At 33.8% G+C, this 22,675-nt stretch overlaps 3 protein-coding genes across 3 annotated transcripts; 1 reads left to right on the top strand and 2 right to left on the bottom strand.

The window, feature by feature from the left end:
• Positions 1 to 12,242: 12,242 nt before the first annotated feature.
• On the bottom strand, positions 12,243 to 12,746 carry LOC145619654 (protein FAR1-RELATED SEQUENCE 5-like). The gene has a single exon (XM_081674359.1). The coding sequence runs from the start codon at positions 12,744 to 12,746 to the stop codon at positions 12,243 to 12,245; it is 504 nt and encodes a 167-aa protein (XP_081530485.1).
• A 616-nt stretch (positions 12,747 to 13,362) lies between these two features.
• LOC145619653 (protein FAR1-RELATED SEQUENCE 3-like) lies at positions 13,363 to 14,322 on the bottom strand. Its single transcript, XM_081674357.1, has one exon. The coding sequence runs from the start codon at positions 14,320 to 14,322 to the stop codon at positions 13,363 to 13,365; it is 960 nt and encodes a 319-aa protein (XP_081530483.1).
• Positions 14,323 to 15,562: 1,240 nt separating this feature from the next.
• On the top strand, positions 15,563 to 22,440 carry LOC145619352 (beta-glucuronosyltransferase GlcAT14A-like). Its single transcript, XM_081674028.1, has 4 exons — positions 15,563 to 16,539; positions 18,427 to 18,505; positions 18,581 to 18,696; positions 21,822 to 22,440. The coding sequence occupies exons 1-4, from the start codon at positions 15,930 to 15,932 to the stop codon at positions 22,334 to 22,336; spliced, it is 1,320 nt and encodes a 439-aa protein (XP_081530154.1). The 5' UTR covers positions 15,563 to 15,929; the 3' UTR covers positions 22,337 to 22,440.
• Positions 22,441 to 22,675: the final 235 nt, after the last annotated feature.

Here is a 22,675-nt window from a genome sequence, read left to right as displayed (position 1 = left end):
CGATATGTATTTGGTCTAAATCCCATCCATTCCGATAGATGATTCGGTTTTCAATTTCCAATCAGAAGCGATCAAAATTTCTCTCACAATCAAACCCGATCGTATCCTAATTAAACTGTTGTTAGTAGGATCTGAAGTTAGCTAGAGTTTAAGGAACAAAGAAATGCATATTTATTACAAAGTCTCCCAGACGTAAGTTATGGAGTACTGAGTAATTGATTTAAAGTTTGGATCCGACCCGAATACATAATTCAGTTTGGATTGGTTTGGATTTCGTATATAACCGAAATAATAAACACCTATAATAGGCATTCTAGTCACAACAATACTTATTATTACACAGTAACACATAAACCGTTGTAACGTGAATTAGTTGACTTTTGTTTTTTTCTCCGCAATTCCAAAAAATCAACTTACATAAAATTTATGACCCATAATGTGATAATGATTCATACAAAATAGTCGTTCATGTGTGGATAGAACGTCGTTCATAATAATTGATTTAAATAATGGATGCACGTCTAGAATTAGGTAGACATGTCATGACTTTAAACGTTCACCATTATTATGGAGCCTAATTAAATTAAGTTAAGTTCAATGCTAACTTTAAAATTATGATTGAAATATGATCGAACTCATAGGTAGCCGATGATTCAACTGTTTAGAGCATCTCATTACGATTCCACAAAAATAAACGTCGATAATCCGAATATCCAAACCGACCCCATTGAATGTTGGAAACTGCTCCGAATAGAGAACTTAGTTTGGAATGGATAGGATTTCTATTCATATCCAAAAGACGGGAACCCTTACCGCTTTTATCTAAACAACTCATTTCAGCTACAATGAGCTATGTTCAATTCATTTCATTTTTAAACAGTCAAGTTATAGCCAGTCTAGTTCATTTACACTCATTTTCATTGTACGTGAATACACCGTATCATATGTTCTCCCTATTTTAATTCTGGACATATCAAATTTTTAAGTATATTTATACACGTTTTACTACAGCTGAACATACGATAACACACACATTATAAATTAATTAAGTAAATACGCCTTTTAAATTTTAAAATAAATCGTAACGCCTTTGCATTACCTTTCTATTTTTCCCAAATAAATAAAAGTTGACTGTATACGGGGTCCATATACAATTGTTATTTGCAAATACCCACTTATACATTTTTATTAACTAATAATTCAAAATTGAATGGGGACAAAATACCACTGTTCTGCACCGTTGGATTGTCCAATCACAAGTGGCCACGAGTACTCTCAAATGTGTTTTTTTTTTCCCAAAAAAAAATAAAGTTCATGATTCCATGAGATCATATTTGATACTATATAATCATTTACGACACTTACTCAATATTAAGTATGTTTTGGTACCAAAATTCAAGTGAAAAAGACTTTCTAATATAAACAACCCCGCCAAATTAGAATTTCTATTACTCACTTGTGGCGGGAATTAAAATCTCTATAAATGCAACATTAGTGTACCTAATATCTATATCGAAAGATCACAAAACCTCTAATACAACACACTACAACTTGTTACTCCAAATTAATTTTTACATTGTATTTCACGATTACATAAAAATGTCTAAGCGCATAGGTAACTAATCGATTTATTGTAGTCGAAAATGTTTCTTTAGTTTAATTAACATTGTTGTTCTATTTATATTGATGTTTTCATGAACGTATTGATTTTTGCCAGCACCCACAGAGCTAGAGCAAAGTCAGATTCAAAGAGTGAAAGATCAACACAGCTTTCGACTATTCATGCGAAATGTCTTGTACCACATAGGACCTTTGGATACGGGGAAGTTAGTAAGTGTTGGTGGGCATGACCCATTTATTGAGCAAATGTTTCAAGAGGAGCGCTTTAACTACATGATTCACAAAGGCGTTGTTGGGGCTATACCAATTAACAACAAAGGGATACGGCTAATCACACTTGCTGATGTTGATGACTGAATTGTGAAGGTTGAACCAGTAGATCTTGATGAAGAGACGTCCCCCAAGCGCATCAAGAGAATCGATTTTATTGATCTGTCTACCGAAGAGTAATTTGTGGGGTGTTTGTATAATTTTAAAATTAGGATTTTATCCGTTATTGTACTCCAATTTATGTATCAGAGCGTTGTATCCTGTTTTGCACTCTTTTTAGGATATACAATAAGCAACCAATTCGTCGATTATATTGATTCCATAAAAACGAAAATGATCTTAGAAATTAGAAAATGATAAAAATAAGTAATTAGTAGACTGAAATATCACTAATTAAAATGCCTTATACTTTACATAAAGTCTTTCATCAACATCACATAATGGATTCCATCAAAAAACAACAACAAATACTAGATTCATTACAGATAAGACAGTTATTTAAATATTTAATCCGAGAAGATTTCTTCTTCACCCAGTACATCACTTCTTATGTCCAAACCATTGCTTGTACTCCCATGTATCATAAATTCTTCTCTTCCTCATGCCACCGTAAGTTTGAACAAGGTAGGAAAAACCCTTCTCAAAATCTTCTAAACTCCATGGTATGGTCCAGCTGCAGTGCTCACACTGGAACATGTTGTCGAGGTTGACATGGCCTCCGCAAGGAGTATCATATATATTCTTACAACAAAGCCTCTCGAGTTGTGACCAATCCACATCCTCGTTGGCATAAATCCTTTCACTCACTGTGTTGTTCCAATCTGAGTTAAGAGGTAGCAAATTCAGTAAGTGAAATATCCTATCAATCTTTGGGAAAATATGCTCAGCAAAGATTGTTTCCCTGGTGGGAAGGAGAACGGTAGGTCGTTGGGCTACCACCCCACCCAATCAAACAAAATTTGTAACTTAACAAACCCCTATTTAGTGTAGTGGTAAGTCAAGGTCGAACCCAAAGGAATGGAGGTTGAATGCACGATGCCTAAGTTAAGCTATTCCGAAGTCTAGTAGGGGTTTAAGGTAGAAACTAAGGCTAAACTAGGCGATGCAAAAGGCTTGTACTAAATGAATGCTAAGGCACTAGGGGAATGGATCCACATGCATCAACGATGAAGTTCAATCAACTTGGGGAATTAACCAATCAAGTCAAGCAATGTGAGGGAAAACCGATATTGCAACCAAGAGAGTACATCAAGCTATTCTCCTAGAGGTCTAATTAGCGTCAACTACATCAAACACTAGCTAGGAAACATCACAAGATATCTCAATCGAGTAAATGTAAGCCACAAATCAATGGTCCGTATCAATGTGAACTCACAATGCAATCTAGTGTGAATAACAAGGGTGATCAAGCCTAATCAAGCACACACATGCACAAAATCAATCAACCAATTTAATCACATTATCAACTCAATCAATTTCCCCCAAATTAATCTCAATTCATCATCAATACATGCTTCACCACTACCCTAGCAAATAAACTACTCACAATCCATAAAGAACAACAAAATCAAAGCTAAACTAATCATCATTCCCAAATTCATTAATTGAAATCAAATTGAAACCAACAAATTCAATCAAATCAATCAAACTATCAATTAACCAAATCAAACAACAATACTAATGAAATCAAACATTGAAGTGCATTAAAGAGTAAAGAATCCTTACAAACTTGATAGAAATCAAATCAAATGAAGCAATCTTCAATCATCAATCATCAAACCCACACTTTCTCTCTCTAAAAATGCTAAGAACTAATGTTTTCTCTCTCTAAAATCTAATCTAATCTAATTCTTGCTAATGAAGATCTAATCTTCTCTCTATATATGGAAAGAAATAACTAACAATCCCAAGAGGAAGTTGGGAAAGACGTCCAAAAATAGACCCACGTCGGTGCGGGCGCTCGAAGGAGAGAGAATGGTGCGCACGGGAGCACACCCAGACAGGTGCGCCCGCACGCACCTGATGTGCGGCCGCACACGACAGATGTGCGGCCGCACACTCCTCTAGTGCGCCCGCACAACCCTGGGTCTTTCCCCCTTCTTCTCTTCGTCCTAGCTCAAGCAGTGCACACATCCTAGGTGATGATGATGGAGGACAAAGTAGGCAGAAACTTTATTGAATTTCTTGAAAAGTATAAGCCATGAGGAAGGCATATACAAAGCCTTGAAGCTTGCCCCTTGGATCCACCTTTGACTTGAAGCTTCTTGCACCATCTCTAGGCATGAAAACAATGAAAGCTCATAGAGAGGAAGCTCGGGAATTCTTGGACAATCAATTACCACCTACAAACAAATGATATAAAGCAAGTAAAAGAGAAAAATAACAAGTAAACTAGAAAAAGCATGAAATAGAGAAACTAACTACAAAAAGCATAAAATGAAGAAAACAAGAATAAAACTAAGGAAAACTGAAGAAAAGAGAGATAAAATGAAATAGAAATCATCCAAAAAGGAACCAAATGAGTGCCATAAATGTCACTCATCATTCCCAAGCCCCAAATTTATCATGATCTGGGTAATAGGGTTTCTCTTCCTCTTGAGTTTCCATTTTTTGTTTTTTTGAAGATTCCGGAGTATCCATTTTTTATTAAACAATTCTCAGATTTTTTAATAATTAGAGAAGGAAAGGGAAAGGTTTATTTTCTTTTTTTTTCTTTAATTTTTTTGCATGCAATGAAAAAGTAAATGGTATCATATCTGAAATGGGAAAAATCACCTAAATAAAGGATTTTGATTACATAATATGAACAGTGGTAACGTTGACTAACAGTTCAATTCCAAAGACCTTCTCCCTTAATTTTTTTTGTTATTTAACCTTCAAAGTTAAAATAACTGAGTGGGAAACCTTTTTTTAATTGCATGCATTGGAATCAGCAAATTTTTTTGGAATAAGGTCAGTAGGTTAGGTTTATTTGCCCCTATACTAAAGACTACTCACCTCATTATTTAACATAAGTATAGGGGAAAAAAAAAGAAGAAATACTTTTAACTCAATATCCAACTTAGAATTTCTAGATTAATACTACAATAAGATTTTAAATCTGTTGTCCTTGGATTTAATTTTTTTTTTTTTAATATCCTTCACAATACCATTTTTTACTTGCAATTTAATTTCACCATACCAACATTTTGTAGACGTATGAATTATGTAAAAGAGTTACTAGTATATTTTGTTGAAAAAAACAAGGGTATGTAACAAGGGTTTTAGATATTTTAATTAGGAGGTAAGATAATCTTTTTTGTAATTTAATTAATTTTCAACTCGATATTAGAAACATTGAGCTACCCAAAAGTGGAGTAGCTGCATTGAACAAAGAGCTCAAGATTACATAACAACGGGTCTCTAGTTATAATATTGTATAGGTTTTATGTTATAATCCATCATTAGGAATTAAACACAACTAAAACTGTGTATCGTTTGTTATAATTTTATTAAACAGTTCTTGTAATATTGTATACCCTTTTATGAAGTGTACATGGTCATATAAATCGTTTAGCGTAATTATTTATTTTTCATGATAGATTTTTTTTTATATAAAAAAGACCACCGAAACATATCACATAAAATCGAGTATTAAAGCCCATATATAAATCTTATATAAGAACCATCAAAAAAATATTTACAATAAGAAAGAAACAACTAAATGACTAATGAACGAGTACAAAATATCCACAGTAATGTACATTTTCTTCTGTAAATAAAACAAGTAAGGGTAATTACGCATGCTTGAAAGTTTAGTGTTTATTTTCCTCTTTCTATTATATATATATTATTAATAAATCCTTTAATATTTTTTTATAAAAGCACTCATTATTTTAATTTCCTAGGGAACATAAGGTCTGATATGTAGAAAATCTTTTGTTATTAATAAATCCTTTAATATTTTTTTATAAAAGCACTCATTATTTTAATTTCCTAGGGAACATAAGGTCTGATATGTAGAAAATCTTTTGTCTGATTCTTTTTTTTTTTTGTGGCCAGAAATTCGTCCACCCTATCCACATTAATTAACATTTTTTAATTTCATGATCTTATCAACTAATTATACTCTCCATTTCTGCCATAGCAAAACAAAAACAAAAAACAAAATAAATTAAAAACAAAATAAAAACAAAATCACAAATACAAATTTCAAATAGATTTACAAATCACCAACAGATATTCGTGACACATGGTCCTTATATTACTGTGATTTGCTTAGCCAATTTTTTTTAATTGTCTTCCCCTAAGATATAATATAGTTTGCGTGTTGGTTTTCATGTATAATAATTGCTTTTCTTGTTTTATTTTGTTCCTAATTTCAGTTAATTTTTTAGAGGTCATATGCAATGGTATGGTACTATATGTATTACACAGTCACATACAAACTTAACCCCATTACTTACTTATCCCTTTCCTTCCTAATAATCCCCATTATCTTATCATCATGAACAACAATGATCAAACTGAAACCGAGCATTACTACCCCGACTATGGCTATGTTTTTAATTATGAATCTAAGTATTTCGTATGAGTTTTAAATAAATTGCTAGAAATGTTAATTTACACAACTAGGGATTTGTCAATTTGTGTGTAAATATTTATAAAGATCATCAATGAATTTACAGAATCATAATAACTTTAAGGTAATCAAACTATACGTGGGGTTTTGTTCTAGAGATATAATACAACAAACTTAACTTCAACTGCTGTGATTATATGACAGCATAAAAAGCACATTAGTTTAATTTTGATTTCAAAACAAAGTACAGTACATAAACGACCTAATACATGAATGGATAGTAGTGCACTTATAGTGCTAGTAGATTGCTACATTAGCATAAATGGTAGTGCACTTATAGTGGTACACCTATAATGGTAATACTTTGCAACTTTACATAATCGAATTCCTACATGAATGGATAATCCGCTGGGTCAATATCTTCTGGTAACTCAGCAGTATACGGGTGATTCCTAAACCTACCTTCCAGGATCAACGCATCCCTCCACTCCCAAGACTCATCGTTTTCTCGAATGTGACCACCGTGAGTCTCACTTAAAAACTTAACAGCATTTCGGAAAGTACATTTGCGACATTCAGTTCTCCACGAACAATGGCGACAACTCTCGAATTCCAAAAAAAATCTTATGCTTAACCATACACCCGAGATGAGTCCTGCTGATGAGCGTTTCAAGCTGACTCCAATCAATATCTTCTTTCTTGTTTATCCTTAGCCCTATAACACGTAGCATCCTCTTGTTTACAGACTAGAATTTTAAAAGGTATCCAATTTCTGGTATCTTTGGCAAGATGTGATCCTCAAATATTTCGTCCCATTTGCCAAAGTCATATAATTCTACTTATGGAGCTAAAACCCTTTTATGTGAATGGTCCATTGAAAATGTTTGAACTCAGTTGGTTGTACTTAAAATGTTGTAGTCATATTAGGTATCACAGGAATATATGTAGAGGAAAAATTAGGAGGGAAATGTGAAAGGTCTAGCTTACTGTATTTTCCCTCCAAAAGAACTTCAGAATGTAATAAACCATTGGGGAACCATTTACCTTTGTTATGTATAAAAAATAAAGACTATAAACTAGAATAAGATATCCCAATTCGTTTTATTCACGTAGCATTTACAATTACTTATAAGCTACAATCCATGGGAGAATAGTATCCAAACCACGACCAGTTCAGTCAATGGGAGGTGATTTTTAGGGGGCATATATATCCAAAAATCAACGAGATTGAATATCTCTTGAAATTTCAGTCGTTAAACAAAGAATGGAAGGAAACTACTGGAAAACGGATCAACGAGAACAAAAACATCAACTGGAGCCAGTTTAAAAATATTGCTGTAAGCCAGTTACAAAAGACTCATGTCAACACAACACATTTGAGGAAATGAGCAGGTGCGCTACATGTCAACATCAAGTCAGTTGGAGAAGACGCTGCTATGAACGTGGGAAACGCTATTTAATACAAACTCATGGAGGCATAAGCGTAGGGCTTGGATATTGGTTTGGCATCCATTTGTAGTAATTTACATGAATTTAGTTCTATTTATTTATGTTGTTTAGAGTCCTTGTAACGTTTTGAATTATAATAAAATTGTAATTGAAGGGACATTCCTACATACTTCTTTTTACTGTATGATTGTTGTTATAACCACTGCTTAAACAATTACATTTTCACATGTAATTATTCAATTTACCGAATTAAAATTGATATGTAAAAATTTAACCCTGCAATGTCTGGTCAAATAAAACGCAACCCGCTCATAATTTATTTACAGTATCAAAAAATCATTTAAAAAACAGCAAAACGGAATAAATAAATTTAATTCATATAGAACTAATAGAAGACGTATCATTAGAACAACACCAATAAAATTGTTAAGGATAACATCTTCAACATCATTAACACAATTTTTTTTTTTTAAAAAAGGATACAAAAGGCCAAAACGGATAAAACACATACACTGGTAAACCATAAAAGGTCCAGATTTAATAAAACGATAAGAAGATTGCATGCCTTCATAAACACAATCCAATGAAACCCTAGTCACCCACAATCAAGTCTTCATCCTCCATAGCCTCAATTTGGTTTGGTCCTCGATGTTGTTGCTGCAGCGCCAGTGTTTTCCTGATGATTTTCAGAAGCTTTCCTTGTAATATCTGTTTTTAATTGTTCTATTAGGATTTGCAATTCAACTTGCCTTTTTTCTGCCTCCTTCCTTTGATGGCAAGCCTCAACATAACGCCCTTGAAGATATGACAGATAGTGTTGCAAACTGATCAATTTCAACTCATAAGGAGATTTTGATGATAAAGCTCCATCTTTGTTATTCATTTTCAGTGATAAGGTAGGTTAGTGTTTTGAACTTGCAATAGAAGGTGAAGGGGTGTATGGAAAATTGGAGGTTAATGGTTGAACGTTTAGTTGAATAATTTGGGTTCTTTAAATAGACTTTTAGCTTCTGTTGTAGTCATCTACCCTAGTTTTGTTGGGAATAGTGAAAACCAAAGAACCATTAGTTTTAAAAAAACTAATGGAAAAATAATAGAAATTTAAATTTTTAATTTTAATTTATTTTATTTGTTAATTTTTATTTTTTCAATTTGTTAGAAATAACATTTTAATTATTTTTTTTTTTAATCAAACAACCAACAATAGTTTTAGAATGGAAGTAAAATATATTTTTACCTTTTGTCTATAAAATAATTCATGTTTTTTTTTAAAAACACCTAATTACATTAAATATCATTAATAATATCCATACGACATCTACAATTGACAATTACCGATGAAGACGATTTTAAAAAAATCGAACAAGAATTAATTAGTGAATGGATAAGAAATCAAATACATAAATATAACAAGTCGGTACTTTCTTGGTTCATTGTCTCATACAACTTTTTCACTAGATCAGTCGCTACTTCGCATTTTTTGACAAAAAAAAATCTTGTGTTACTTCCATAACCCGATTCTGTGCCATGATCAGTAGTAGCCCCACACAACCGCAAACCAAATTTAACCAAAGTAAAACTTTCCCTTCCGAAGGAGTCAGGAAAATATCGCATTTCGTTGGACATCAAAGAAAAGTTGTCATTCGAAGGAAATAAACCCTATCTTTCAAGGGTGACTTCACTGTAACCTAAGACATAAATTAATAAATGAAAAAAATTTAAAGATTGAGGCTTAAAACCGGTGAAATCCGATAGAAGACCCTACACACTTCACATTGGAGGGTAAGGTCATTGAAAGTTTAAATATATTATTAATTAAGCAACAATCCCTTTTGTGGTTTTATTAAGGGTCTGTTCTCATTGACTGAACTCAGCTGAACTGAACTGAACTGAACTGAACTCAGCTGAACTGAACTGAACTGAACTAAACTGAACTGAACTGAAATGAATATTTTATAAGAGAAGGAAATTAGAATCTGAACTTAACTGGACTGAATTTCAACGTAAGTGAACAGGCCCTAACTAGTGGAACGTAGAGGACAAAACAATATTCTCACACTGGAAAAAAAAACAACAATACAATTAATCCAACGTATAATACATAATTACAAAGTAAATTAATGAGGTGCCTCCAAAACACAATCCTCAATTCTTATACACTCTCATTTTCGTTCTCTTTTTTTTCCGGACCGAGTACGCCTTTATTTAACCAAGTAACCCTTGACAAACTAAGCAACAACTGAACAAATAACTCAGCAACACAGTGTGGCACGCCGAATATGGAATTTTGTGAAATAATTAAAATGCATCATGTCCTCTACCCTACCAAATAATTTCATTATATTTTATACAGTAACCCGACTAGCATTTCACTTTGTGTTTTTTTTTATCGCGTATAATATAATCTGTGCATTAGCTAAGCTCATTCACTTAGTTTTTTAAATAATGATCAATTAAATAATGACTAACACAAATAATACTAACGAGGTTACCTATATAACACTGAATGGATAACCCCTATAAAACTAATACATTTAATCCGATAATACCTAGCCACACGGTGTCACCAAACACCTATCAGAGTTACTTACCATAAATAATTTAACTTCTTGTATATGAAACAACATTTTTTTTACAGTAATACTAATATACTCCATTGTTAGTGCGAGTATTAATATCAATACGTAAAACACATATTAGGGGCATGCACAAGTACACTCTACTTTAAAAATTTAAAAAGACTACAACAATTTCAAATTAACAAACTTCTTTGTTCATAAAATTAAAATATTGACAAAGATTTAAAGTTGAGAATAATCTATTGATTTAAAAAAATTTAAAAAAAAAAAAATCACTTAACTCTAACATACTTCATAAAGCCCAATCCTTTATATTGGATAATTTTCAATTGGCTCATAATAGGCAACAGCGTATTCGCTCTATCATGTAGGCCCATATATTTGAATACTACAACTGGTTCCATATATTTGAATAATTATATTTAATGCAAATGTTATGGCGTGCTGATACACATGTCCCAGTTGGCGAGTAAGTGTTGATTGAGAAACTTGTACTTCTGGGTCCAGGTTTCGATTCCTCTATAACCAGTTTCGCTGAGTTTTTTTAAAAAAAAACATAAATTAAAATACAACAACCTTGAATTATTGAAACACAAAAAATAATAACAACATATTTTTGCGTTGGATATACACTAATCTAATATGGACTGGCATAAGTCAACAATCCAAACGTAGCACTGGCTAACATCTTCGATTAATATGTTTCTTGTCATCAATTATTTATGTGAACATAATAAATTTAAAAAAAACACAAGTTAGTTGCTTAATAGACAACAATGTACGATACATCCACTTGATCCTATCGAGTTGATAACAATACTTAATATATTCATCTATACAACAAAGGATTGAATCCGTGATTACTATTAGTACGGTTTGAGCTACTAGGCTGTGATTGGTGGTGCATGGGGTTGAAATCTGAACTTGCCTCACCCCTTGCACTACCTTTCACGTTCATGGATGCACCCACTTGGCCATAATTAACCGGTCCAGTCTGACTAGATGTATATCCACCAGGGTGAAAGGCACCACTAGCACCGGGACCAAAATTAGGGAAATAGTTTCCATTATAAAATTGTGGTTGAAAACCATAATACACTGATGTATCAACATAATTGCCATTCCCATTGACATTGCCACCATCAACCTCTTCCGATCCAATTTCTTCATCGTCATCATAAACCTATAACAATACACAATTTCAAAAAGTTGGGTTAAAGAAAATTACTCAAAGATATTGTTACAACATACACACTGGAAATGATAGTTATTTTTTTTTTATATTAAAAACAAATAAGTTAACACAACATGAGACATACGCTTTTCTTCTTCTTTTTACGACTACGTTTTTCGGCTAGATGCTTATTTCTCTTCGTATGAGCCCTTCCATTGCCTCGTTTGTCAACCGGATTCTTAATTTGACCTTCACCCACAGGCTTTGCCACACTTTCAAGATGCCTTTGATTATTCTCCTTAGGCCTTATCCTACGACGGCCAAATACTCTATTCATGGATGGGTGACTCCAATCAAAACCATCCACTTCATTAGTCCTACGAATACCAATAACATCTTCAAGAGAAGTACGAACTTTGTTAGTTGCTTCATAATACATTGAGAGTGTCTCATCATTGTGCATTGCTAACGTTGAAAGGTATTTGTGCCTCCTTTGAATTCCATCTTTCTGAGCAACGTTAGCTAAGTCCTTAGGGTCGTAATAAGACACCTTTATGCCCTCGTAATCCCTAACGAGATCCTTCCTCCATCAATTCAAAATGTACTTCTCTGGGATGCACTCGATATCTTCAGTATGAATCACCTTGATAATGTGCCGGCACAAGATACCCCTAAACTCAAACAGCTTGCAGCTGAAACTAAATTCGCCTTTTTCCTTATCAACGGAAACCTTAAACGTCCGCATCGTTGCTTTCCATACTGGCTTGGGGATCTTCTCGTCTGCATCATACAAATTCATTAACCCTATGTTACCTGTTTTAACTATATTGGTGTGCTTTAGCCCTATCACCTCTTCCCTCACCTCCAAAAACTTCTCATTAGTGTAAGCCTTGCTAAACACCACCTCGGCTACTACAGTGTTGTCATAGAAAAATGGATTACGCTTTGTTTGGTAATTTAGGTCCTTTTCTGTTTCCACTAAGCCACCACAATACGCATTAAATTGATTCATGAATTGCATCAGCCCAGTATTCAAATTAACGTACACTTTTACACCACGGTTCGTGCTTTCACTACGTTGCGTTGATAACATGCCATCCCAAAAGAGCCCACGCCAATAGCCAGGCGCCCACTGATGCCTATTAGCATATGCGTCACTTAACCAAAAAAGTGTTCTTTTGTAACTTGTACTTTATAAACATAGCCTTCCATGCATCCTCAAACTCCAATGCTAAAATTATCGTGAACAACATGATCCAAATCTACCTCTATCTCCTTCCATCTCGGTAACTTCCCCAAGTTCCTTGCAGCGTTTTGCTTATGTGAAATAAACACAGCCTATGCGGCACATCTTGAAACATAGTTTCCACTGCCTTCCCTATAGCCTTACACTGGTCAGTCAATATTCCTTTAGGGGGTTGGCCCATACATTCAATTCAACAAAGTGTCTAAATACCCATTCGAACGACTCGGAATCCTCATGAATGATTAAGGCAACAGCAAAATGTATATTAGACCCATGATGATTGCAGCCTATAAATGGAGCAAATGGCATTTTGTACCTACAACCTTAATTTAGAAAATAAATGATTCATCTTAAAATAATAATTGATTCATGCTTCAAATATATGATTCTTTAAAATTAATACATGAATAGATAAATGATTCAGGTTAAAAATAAATTATTCTGTAAATAAAATAAAATGTGTTTATGCAACGTCATTATACTTGTTACATAGGAAGGTTGTATCAAACAAGACAATATCACCAAAATCTCGGTACATTGCACGACCCCTAACATCAGCCCAAAAAACATTTAGAAGTTTTCCTTCTTGATCTTGTTGAATAGCACTATAAAAATTAGGATCTTCTTCTGTCATCTTTGTAAAATGTTGTTCTACGGCAAGTGCATCCCCTTGAAATAAGATATCTTGCTTGGTGAACGACAATTTCAAATGTCCTCCTTTCACAATAACGAACGAATTAAAGCTCTTACCCAAAGAGATCCCAGCAGCATCGTTTAGTGCCATTCTCTCATAACTATCATCTTCTATACCTCTATAGTTCACCATACGCCTTGTACAATCCGGCAAAAGAGGATGATTGTGATCCAACACACATTGTGTGATTACAAACCATCCCCCTGACATTCTTCCATCAACATATACCTTACATTCTGTACAAGGTTTCTTTTTTTTTTTTTTTTTGCGTTTATGCTCTACATTTTTGCTCCTATCTTTGACACTAAGCTTACAATCCATTCTAATATGGGGCATCATATGGTACTTCGGCTCCTTTTCCCCAACACCTCTACGATTAACATTTGCTACTTTGTACTCCTTCATCAACGTATCTGTTCTGACATAAAATTCAAATCCTTTCTCATAAGCGTACTTATGGCAGCATTGGGCAAATTCTTCACCGGATTGAAATAACATCCCAACAGCTGGGACAATGGCAGCAACAAGGTTATTGTCATCGTCTACACTGCTATTAGTTTGGTTAACAGGAACATCATCACCTTTAGATGACGAACTAACATTTTCCTCTGCCTCTTCATTAAGATCAGGAATTATATTGTCGTCATTCTCAACGCCTTGGTTCATCTCATCCAACACATTGTGTTCAATGTTTACAGCTTCACCAGATGATTGGGCTTCGCTTTCCATTTACTGAAACAGTACCGCAATACAATTACATAATAAACAATTTGATACTAGAAAATTACAAATGACACATACATCAAAAAAGTTATATTGTAAATTTAAAAATGTTATGTAATATATTATAACAGGGGATGTGAAATTTTAAGTAATTCTATTACTTTAAACGAACTCCTGAAACAGCCATCACAAGTTGGAATTGAAAGGCAACCATTCTACCAAAATCCCACAAGAATCACGAGCTCGAATGCAAATTACTTAATTGGACATTAAAACATCAAGTCGTTATAAAAGTCTAAAATTACAATGATAATGGAAATATAATCCTTCACAATAAAGGGGAAGTCAAAAATTAATGGGGAAAATATCGGATTCTTCAATTATATACAACGAAATTAGATTGCAGAAGTGGGGAAGAATTGATATTATACTTACATTAGTATAGATGTTGAATACTCTGTAGAAAATTATTTGCATGCTAACTTGCTAGCTATGTCAATGGCAGCAATAAAATAGATTGAAGGACAACGATGACGAAATTACGTGGGACCCATAATCACTTTGGCGCTCTCTCACAATATTCCCGCCTAAGAACTACAAAATACTGCCAATAGCACAGACAAACTGCCGCTCAATTTTCCCTCCCATTATTTTGCCTTCCCTCTTCTTTTGTGTAGGACCAGCTGAGTTGTCAAAAATTTATTGGTAGTGTGTAAAATGCTCTTACACACCGAGTGTGAATGTAGAGTTTTCGGAAAAAAAAAGGGTTACTTTTGTGAAAAAGAGTCACTTTTGTGAAAATAGTCACTTTTGTGAAAAAAAAGAGTCACTTTTATGAAAAAAAGGGGTCACTTTTGTTAAATAAAAGGGTCACTTTTGTAAGAAAAAGGGGTCACTTTTTGCAAAAATATTCGATGTACAATAAAATTATTGTAAACCGGGTGCATGCAAAAGTTTTTGTAATATGTAAGGGAAAACATATTCATGTAGGATCTTTTTAAATTCGTCTTATTAAGTACTATTACAATATATAACTTTTATAATTGTTACTTGAATTAAAGTTATAATTCGTTAAAGTTTTGCATTGACAAACAAATCTAGTAAAAAAGAATAGAGGAAGTAATAATTTAAGATGGGATTATTAATAGCGAACCAACCAAAACTGTGATTATTAGAATAATTTTTCCTTTCGTAATAATTTCGAATTAAAGTGAATCATTATTTTACTGATTTCCCAGCTTGGAGAAACTTTTCCTGAAAAAGAAGAAAGAAGCAAAGGACATCCTTCTTCCTTCCCTACTATTTGACCCTTAAAATGAAGATCAAAGTGAGAGAAAAGGATTTGGGCCATATTCAAACTTTCCCAGAAATTCAATTCAATCACTAACTAGGTAAATAATCCTTGTCTTCAATTCTTTCATTGTTGTATTTCTTTCAAATTGTCTAATGATTTTTAGTTTAATTTTAGATTGAAAACTCAAATTAGTTTTTTAGATTTGGGGATTTTAGTTGAATCCACTGAAATCCCATTTGATACGCCACTGTAAATTTGAGGAATTGGAAGAAATTTTGTCAATATTTAGTGTTTGTTGAATTTATGGTTACCTAGTTTAATGGCTATGAGGAAGAATGTGAATCCTCATTCAAGCAGGTTTTTTAGTGATAGGAAATGGATTATACCGTTCTTTGCGAGTTTACTCGTATCGATTACACTTTTATTAGCAACTATTTTTGGAATTTATTCGCCGAATATTGATGAGGATGTATCACAATTTGATGGTATGGAAGTTGGTAAGAAGTCTGAGGAGTGGACTGATTATTTTGTTGAAGACAATATCAGGAGATCCTTAGCATTGAGTGGGAATTCGAAGAATGAACCACCTCGATTTGCTTATCTTATATCGGGTACTAAAGGTGATAGTCAGAGAATCATGAGAGTATTGCAAGCTGTTTACCATCCGCGAAATCAGTATATTTTGCATATGGATTTTGAAGCTCCACCTAGGGAAAGATTAGATTTGACAATGTCTGTTAAGAATGATCCTACATTCCATCAAGTGGAGAATGTTCGAGTGATGGATAAATCAAATTTGGTGACTTATAAGGGACCAACAATGATTGCTTGCACTCTGCAAGCTATAGCCATTTTGCTAAGGGAAAGTTTGAACTGGGATTGGTTTATTAACCTCAGCGCCTCAGATTATCCTCTAATGACGCAAGATGGTTAGTTCCATAAACTTTGCCGTTACAGTTTTCTTATGGTCTTTACTCTGCAATGTCGTTTAAGAAGGCTTTATGCTGTTTTCTCATTTCTTGTTTTGTGACCCATGTTTTATTTCTCTTCTCAACCTATATCATGCTTTATACGGTTTGAATTTTAGCTTTGTTAGATGTAAAAGCTCATTAATGTGATTAATCTGAAGGAAGAAGGTGGATTGGCTTATTGTAGAGCCTCATATTGGTTGATCTGATGTAGTTTACTTTTTTCAAGTGAATTGGGAGATAAAACCATAAGAAAAGTTGATGGTTCTATATCTTGTTGATCTTTCATGTTTCTGGCTTTGTGAATGGGCTGTATATAAGTTGTTTATCGATACCAAATTGTAGCAATGAGTCAGTTTCGTAAATACAACGATCTTTTATAAATTGTGCCTAATAGCCAAATGAAGTATACTTGCACCTTCATTGCCTCAATTAGTTATTAGTATAACTTAGCTCCTCTAGCATTTTGAGTTTGATTACTGACAATTGTGTAGGATTAACCTATAATATATTGGCAAATCATTGTAGAGATATTTAATTGGTTAAATAAATTAGGATAGTTTATGAAACAAATAACACAATAGAAAGTAGAACTTTTTCACGGGATGGAGGGTGCATTATTGATAGGTATTTGAGGATGTCCAGTATAAATGAGCAGGCTTTTCCTCTAATTCGTCCTGTGTAGAGATAGCAATGATCTGCAAGGCCTATGATGCCATCACCTTCATTCTATTATTGTCAATTCTTAAAGCTTACTGCATAAAAAGTCCTAACAAAAATGTTTGGTGTCGTACTATCGCATAAATCTCATGGGATTCTTGTGAGAAACTGAAGAAAGGAAAACCTAAACATACCATCACTGCTACGGCCTTTTGGTTCCTAAAAAACTTTAAGTTATCCTATTCTATAGTTTTGTAGCCATCGGTAGGATTTTAATTTGATGAATTCTCTTTACATGGATTGATCAATCTAGATGTTAGAAGATAAGTTAGCTATTTTGAATGTTATCTACTATCAATCCCAGCTTGATTATTTACATAACAATATATGTATAATTTAACTAATGCACAATTTTATATGGGATTACAGTCACACAGTGTAGTGGATGATCTTTGGTCAGGGATAGGCTGTGTGTTAGGGGACCTTCCAGTAGTGACAACAATAGAGTTTTTACTGGTTATCAGTATCAGATAGAAGTGGAAAATATATACAATATGCTTGTATAATTTGATCACATCTTACCTAATGCTCCATAAAAGTGACATTTGTCATGGTGTATTTCTTCAGGACCTTGCTTACCCAGGCTCTTTTTCAACTGTTGCTTTTGTCCTGCAAGATTATAAGTAAAAGTAAACTTTGACAGAAACAACATAGCATGGATGTAACTCTGCCTTCCATTCCACAAATCCTGATCGTTTTTACAGATGTCTAGTATAGTACTTTTTCTTTCAGTTATGCTCTAGCTCATATGTTGTCTGGCTTAATGAATAATCCTAATAAATGTTGACAGGTTTCAGGAAGTAATGTGTTGCGAGGTTTAGGATATTGATTTCAGCTTTTGTACTTGTCAGTTAGTATTGGGTCTTTACCCTAATTTTTATCTTGTCTAAACGTCAATCATTCAATTAATTCCTTAATCCATTTTCCTCTTTTGTTTCGAGAGTTAATGGTATGGTGGTGACCCTGGCTCTACTATCCTTGCATTTATTAGCAAATGTGTGCTTGTATAATATGGATGCCTAAAATGCTTGATAATTTGGAGTATTTGTTTTTCATACTAACCTTAGCTGCTAAATTTACAGCTTTCAACACAAAGCGTATAATGTCTTCTTATTTTTCATCACACAGATATGCTTCATGTTTTCTCCAACTTGTCACGGAATCTGAACTTTATTGAGCATGTGCAGATGGTAAATGGGTGGAAACTGTGAGTATGCTTCTGCTGCAGACCTAAACTATAAACTACTCTTTACTTGTATGCTAATTCATTTTTCATCTACAGGAGCCAGAGGGCGAGGCCTATTGTTGTAGATCCTGGCCTCTACTTGTCCAAAAAGTCTGATCTTCTTATGACTACCCAGCGCCGATCACTTCCTACTGCTTTTAAGTTATTTACTGGTATGTCTAATCAGATTTCTGCATTTTCTTTATACTTCACTTCATGTGTACACTTTGTAAAATGTTTTTCAGCATTATAACTTAGAAGGACCTTTTGAGATCAGAATCATGGTTTAATGACTGTTCTGAAATTGCATCTAGATTGCTAGATAATGTTATGACTACATGCGCATATCTCAAAGAATGATACGGATTAAAATGTTTATAGTTAGAACTTAGTTAAAGTAAAGCTGATCTGGACTGGATCACCCATACGAAATACCCTGAGACCACGCTTGTTTTTTCAGTCTATCATGTGAAGCAAATCTTTACCAGAAACCCATAGCAATCCAAATGGAACTGGTGATCAAGACATAGCTAGATGTGATTCCTACCCATGTTTGAATTTATTACATATTTTGATGCAAATAAAAAACAACATGTGAACCAAATCCAATAACTCCCCAAGCATAGGAGGCTTAAAAATATTTGACCGAATTAAGCCCGCACACTAACCTGGTCTAACTGTATATATTACGTATTTAATTTGCTGCTTTTTCCGCTAACTACGCACTTAGTAATTTCTCATCAAGCCAGTACAACTTTTGCATTAGTAACAATTCTAAGATACTTTTTGCCCAAGGAGTGTAAAACAAACTTTAAATGCGAAACAAATCCTAAATCTACTAGAAAAGTGAAAAACAAATTGTAACTCAATTAGGATCCATACTACAAATTAATAAAGGAAACTTACTTAAAATAGGGAAGAGCATGAAAATCCAAACAAGTACATGTAAAAACATGTTAGCCAAAAGCTAAGCTAAATTCAAATTGAGTCATGCATTCTCTCACATCATATGGAGAGGATAGATGGCTATTGGCTATCATGTACAATTTGCTAATAATTGTACTCCATTTGACCATTTTTATATTTGATATGCAATGTAACATTTCTCTTTAAAAGAGGGATGTGATGCATGTGAGGAATCTTTCAAGAAATTCATGGTTTATTCTAAAAATTAAAATCTTCAAATGAAGATAACTATTTGGTGCCTTTTATTCACGTTTTGGAGAATTTTAGAAATGATACATTTTAATCATAAAAAAAGAGGGTAATGTCTAAAAGAATCTAAGATTTGATCACAAAACAGTCTTACCCAATCAGACCTCATAATAATCAATAAGGAACTCTGGTCACAAATAAAATAGGTGGCATAATCTTATCCAATTTTACCATCAAAATTAGGAATAGTTACTCAACACGATGATTTTTGTATAGGGTGATACCTATGAGGCTATGACACCAAGTTTCCTTGGTCAACATCAAAATTGTGTGTTTAAAACTATGTGACAAAAGGGCTTATTTATATAAATGGAGATTCGTAAGCCTATTCAAGATCATGGGTGACATTCCTTAGTAAAACACTAAAACTCGACCCCAAATTCCCAATTTGTCATTGGAGCTTCAAATTTTATCATGGATTTGCATTGAACTTCCACACTCTTTTTGGAGTGTTACTTCCTCGGTTAATAGGAGTGATATTAATTACTGAAAGCAATATGGCACTACAACCGCTTAGATCAAAGCCTAAGAAGCAATAAAAACTACCACAAGAAAACTGCCAATTAAAATGATACACGAAAAGTCCTCCAAGCATCCTAAACCTAGGCATCATAATGTACAACCATCTGTAAACTCATTCCTTTGACCAAAAGACCACTATCATTAAACTTATGATTGGAAGGGGCAGAGCCAATCTGTTTGAGGAAAAATCATTAGAAAAAGAAGGCTGTCATTTGACACCAATCTTTATTAAGCTGTGGAATAGCGTCATGGATATTCCTAATGTGAACCTTGAAAAAGAGTAGGCGATTCAAGCTTAATAAATTGACTACATTGCTTGGTCAACTCTAGAAGCTTTGTATATCTGTGAAGAATTAGCAATATAGCTCAAAATTTTTACATAGAAAAAGTGGTTCCTCATCACTTATTGGAGGTGAAAAGGAATAGTTCATCATCAATAACTGACTTCTGCCTATATCAATTTCTCTTCCTTTCATCCCAGGGGATCTTTCCATCTAGCTTTGATCTCTCAAATATATTTTAGGGTCATCTCATAATACATTCATATCTCTTAAGACATTTAGTCATCAGGTGACTGTACCCACTGTTAAGAACATGTATATCTTATCTACTCTTATATCTAATTTGGCCTGCTCTTCCTTGTTAAACTCCAAACTTTCCCAGTGTGCTCTTACCTTGTACGTGACTAGTACAGCTAGTCAAGGCTCAAGAATTTTCCCAATGTACTCTTTCGTATCTTCTTACCTCTCCTTGGCTTCATGAGGTTTTATTTTGGAGGTTAGAGTTAAGGAATAATGTACAAGTGTGGAAACATGTTTATGAAAGAAAGCTTTATCTGGAATAATTGGACAGTGAAAGGCTGGAGCATTATTAATTTTTTTTTGGAAGTCTGAATCAGTTTTCATGAGTTGTGACTATGAGAAATCAATCAGAAACCTGTGTTTAAATCTGATGTGATTCATATTAGACAGTCACCATTTCCTTAGCTTGTATTCTTTTATTTTATGTGCCATTTTTAATGCAACTCTTGAGTTATTTCGATGACTCAAATGCTTCATGTCCTATTCTGAGAGTATGGGAGACTTGTGAGCCCTTGGAGGATATTTAGAAAACAGGATTGGGTTGTCATATCTCATGTATTTGGTTTATCATATTGTTCCAGCTTTAGGGTTCTGCAAAACCCAAAAGTCTGAAATTGAACCAGACTAAAATACCTGAACCAAACTGAACTAAATCATATGCTCCTTAATGGTTTATTGAATCAATTGCTCATTGTTTAAGGTCAAAATAAGTGAAAAATAAAATAGTGTTTAACTGAAATAAACTGCAATCCGATACACATAATTGGACAGATGTCTTTGGTTTCCCTTAGACCCTTTGGTATATTATAGTATATCATTTTATTTTAAGCTATCTACTGGTATGAGCTGTAGTCGTAATTGACTCAATAGAATTGCCTGTTTGATCTTTTGAGCAAAGTTTCTTAGATAGCTATTACATGGGAACAAAGTAGGAAAAAAAAAATAGCATTTGACTGTTTTCTCTTTCTGACCCGTTGCAGGTTCAGCATGGGTAGTTGTGACTCGATCTTTTGTGGAATATTGTATATGGGGATGGGACAATTTCCCTAGAACAGTTTTAATGTATTTCACTAATTTTATGTCTTCTCCTGAAAGTTATTTTCATACTGTAATTTGTAACAATGAGGATTTCCGTAGTACGGCAATAGGTCATGATCTACATTATATTGCATGGGACAATCCACCAAAACAACACCCTCGAATTTTGTCCATGAAGGACTTTGATAAGATGGTAAAAAGCGGTGCACTATTTGCCCGCAAATTTGCGAGAAATGACCCTGTTTTAGACAAGATTGATAAAGAGCTTTTAGGTCGTGCAAACAGATTTCCCCCTGGTGCATGGTGTGTTGGAAACTCTTCTGGCGGGGCTGACCCCTGCTCATTGCGGGGTAACTATTCTGATTTTAAGCCAGGCCCTGGTGCTGCAAGGCTTCAGGAGCTTATGAACACGTTAACGTCTGATGAATTTCAGAGTAAGCAATGTTCTTCAAAGTAATGAAGGCATTCTCTGTAAAGTTTTTGTAATTTGTATCATACACATTCCAGAAGAATTCTGGTTGAGTGAGCAACAAAGGTATACAAGATCATCTTTTTTCTTGGTATAGCTTTGTCAGTTTTTTACTTACTTTTTAGCAGTTTTTTGCCAACGGTTTTTTCAAAGAGAAAACCACTTTAAGTTTTATGTTTTATAATGAACTAATGATCATTATTGTTTGTTTTTTAAGTTAAATGTCCAATTCTAAGCCGGTGAGGTCGTGTTTCACGGCCGAGGTTGTTTCCTTAAAATGACCGAGGTTGTTTCCTCGTTCGATGCAAAAGTTCTATAGTAACTCTT

Source organism: Chenopodium album, chromosome 27, assembly GCF_948465745.1.
Source record: "Chenopodium album chromosome 27, dcCheAlbu1.1, whole genome shotgun sequence".
Classification (NCBI taxonomy): Eukaryota; Viridiplantae; Streptophyta; class Magnoliopsida; order Caryophyllales; family Amaranthaceae; genus Chenopodium; species Chenopodium album.
This window is presented reverse-complemented; position numbering and strand designations above follow the sequence as displayed.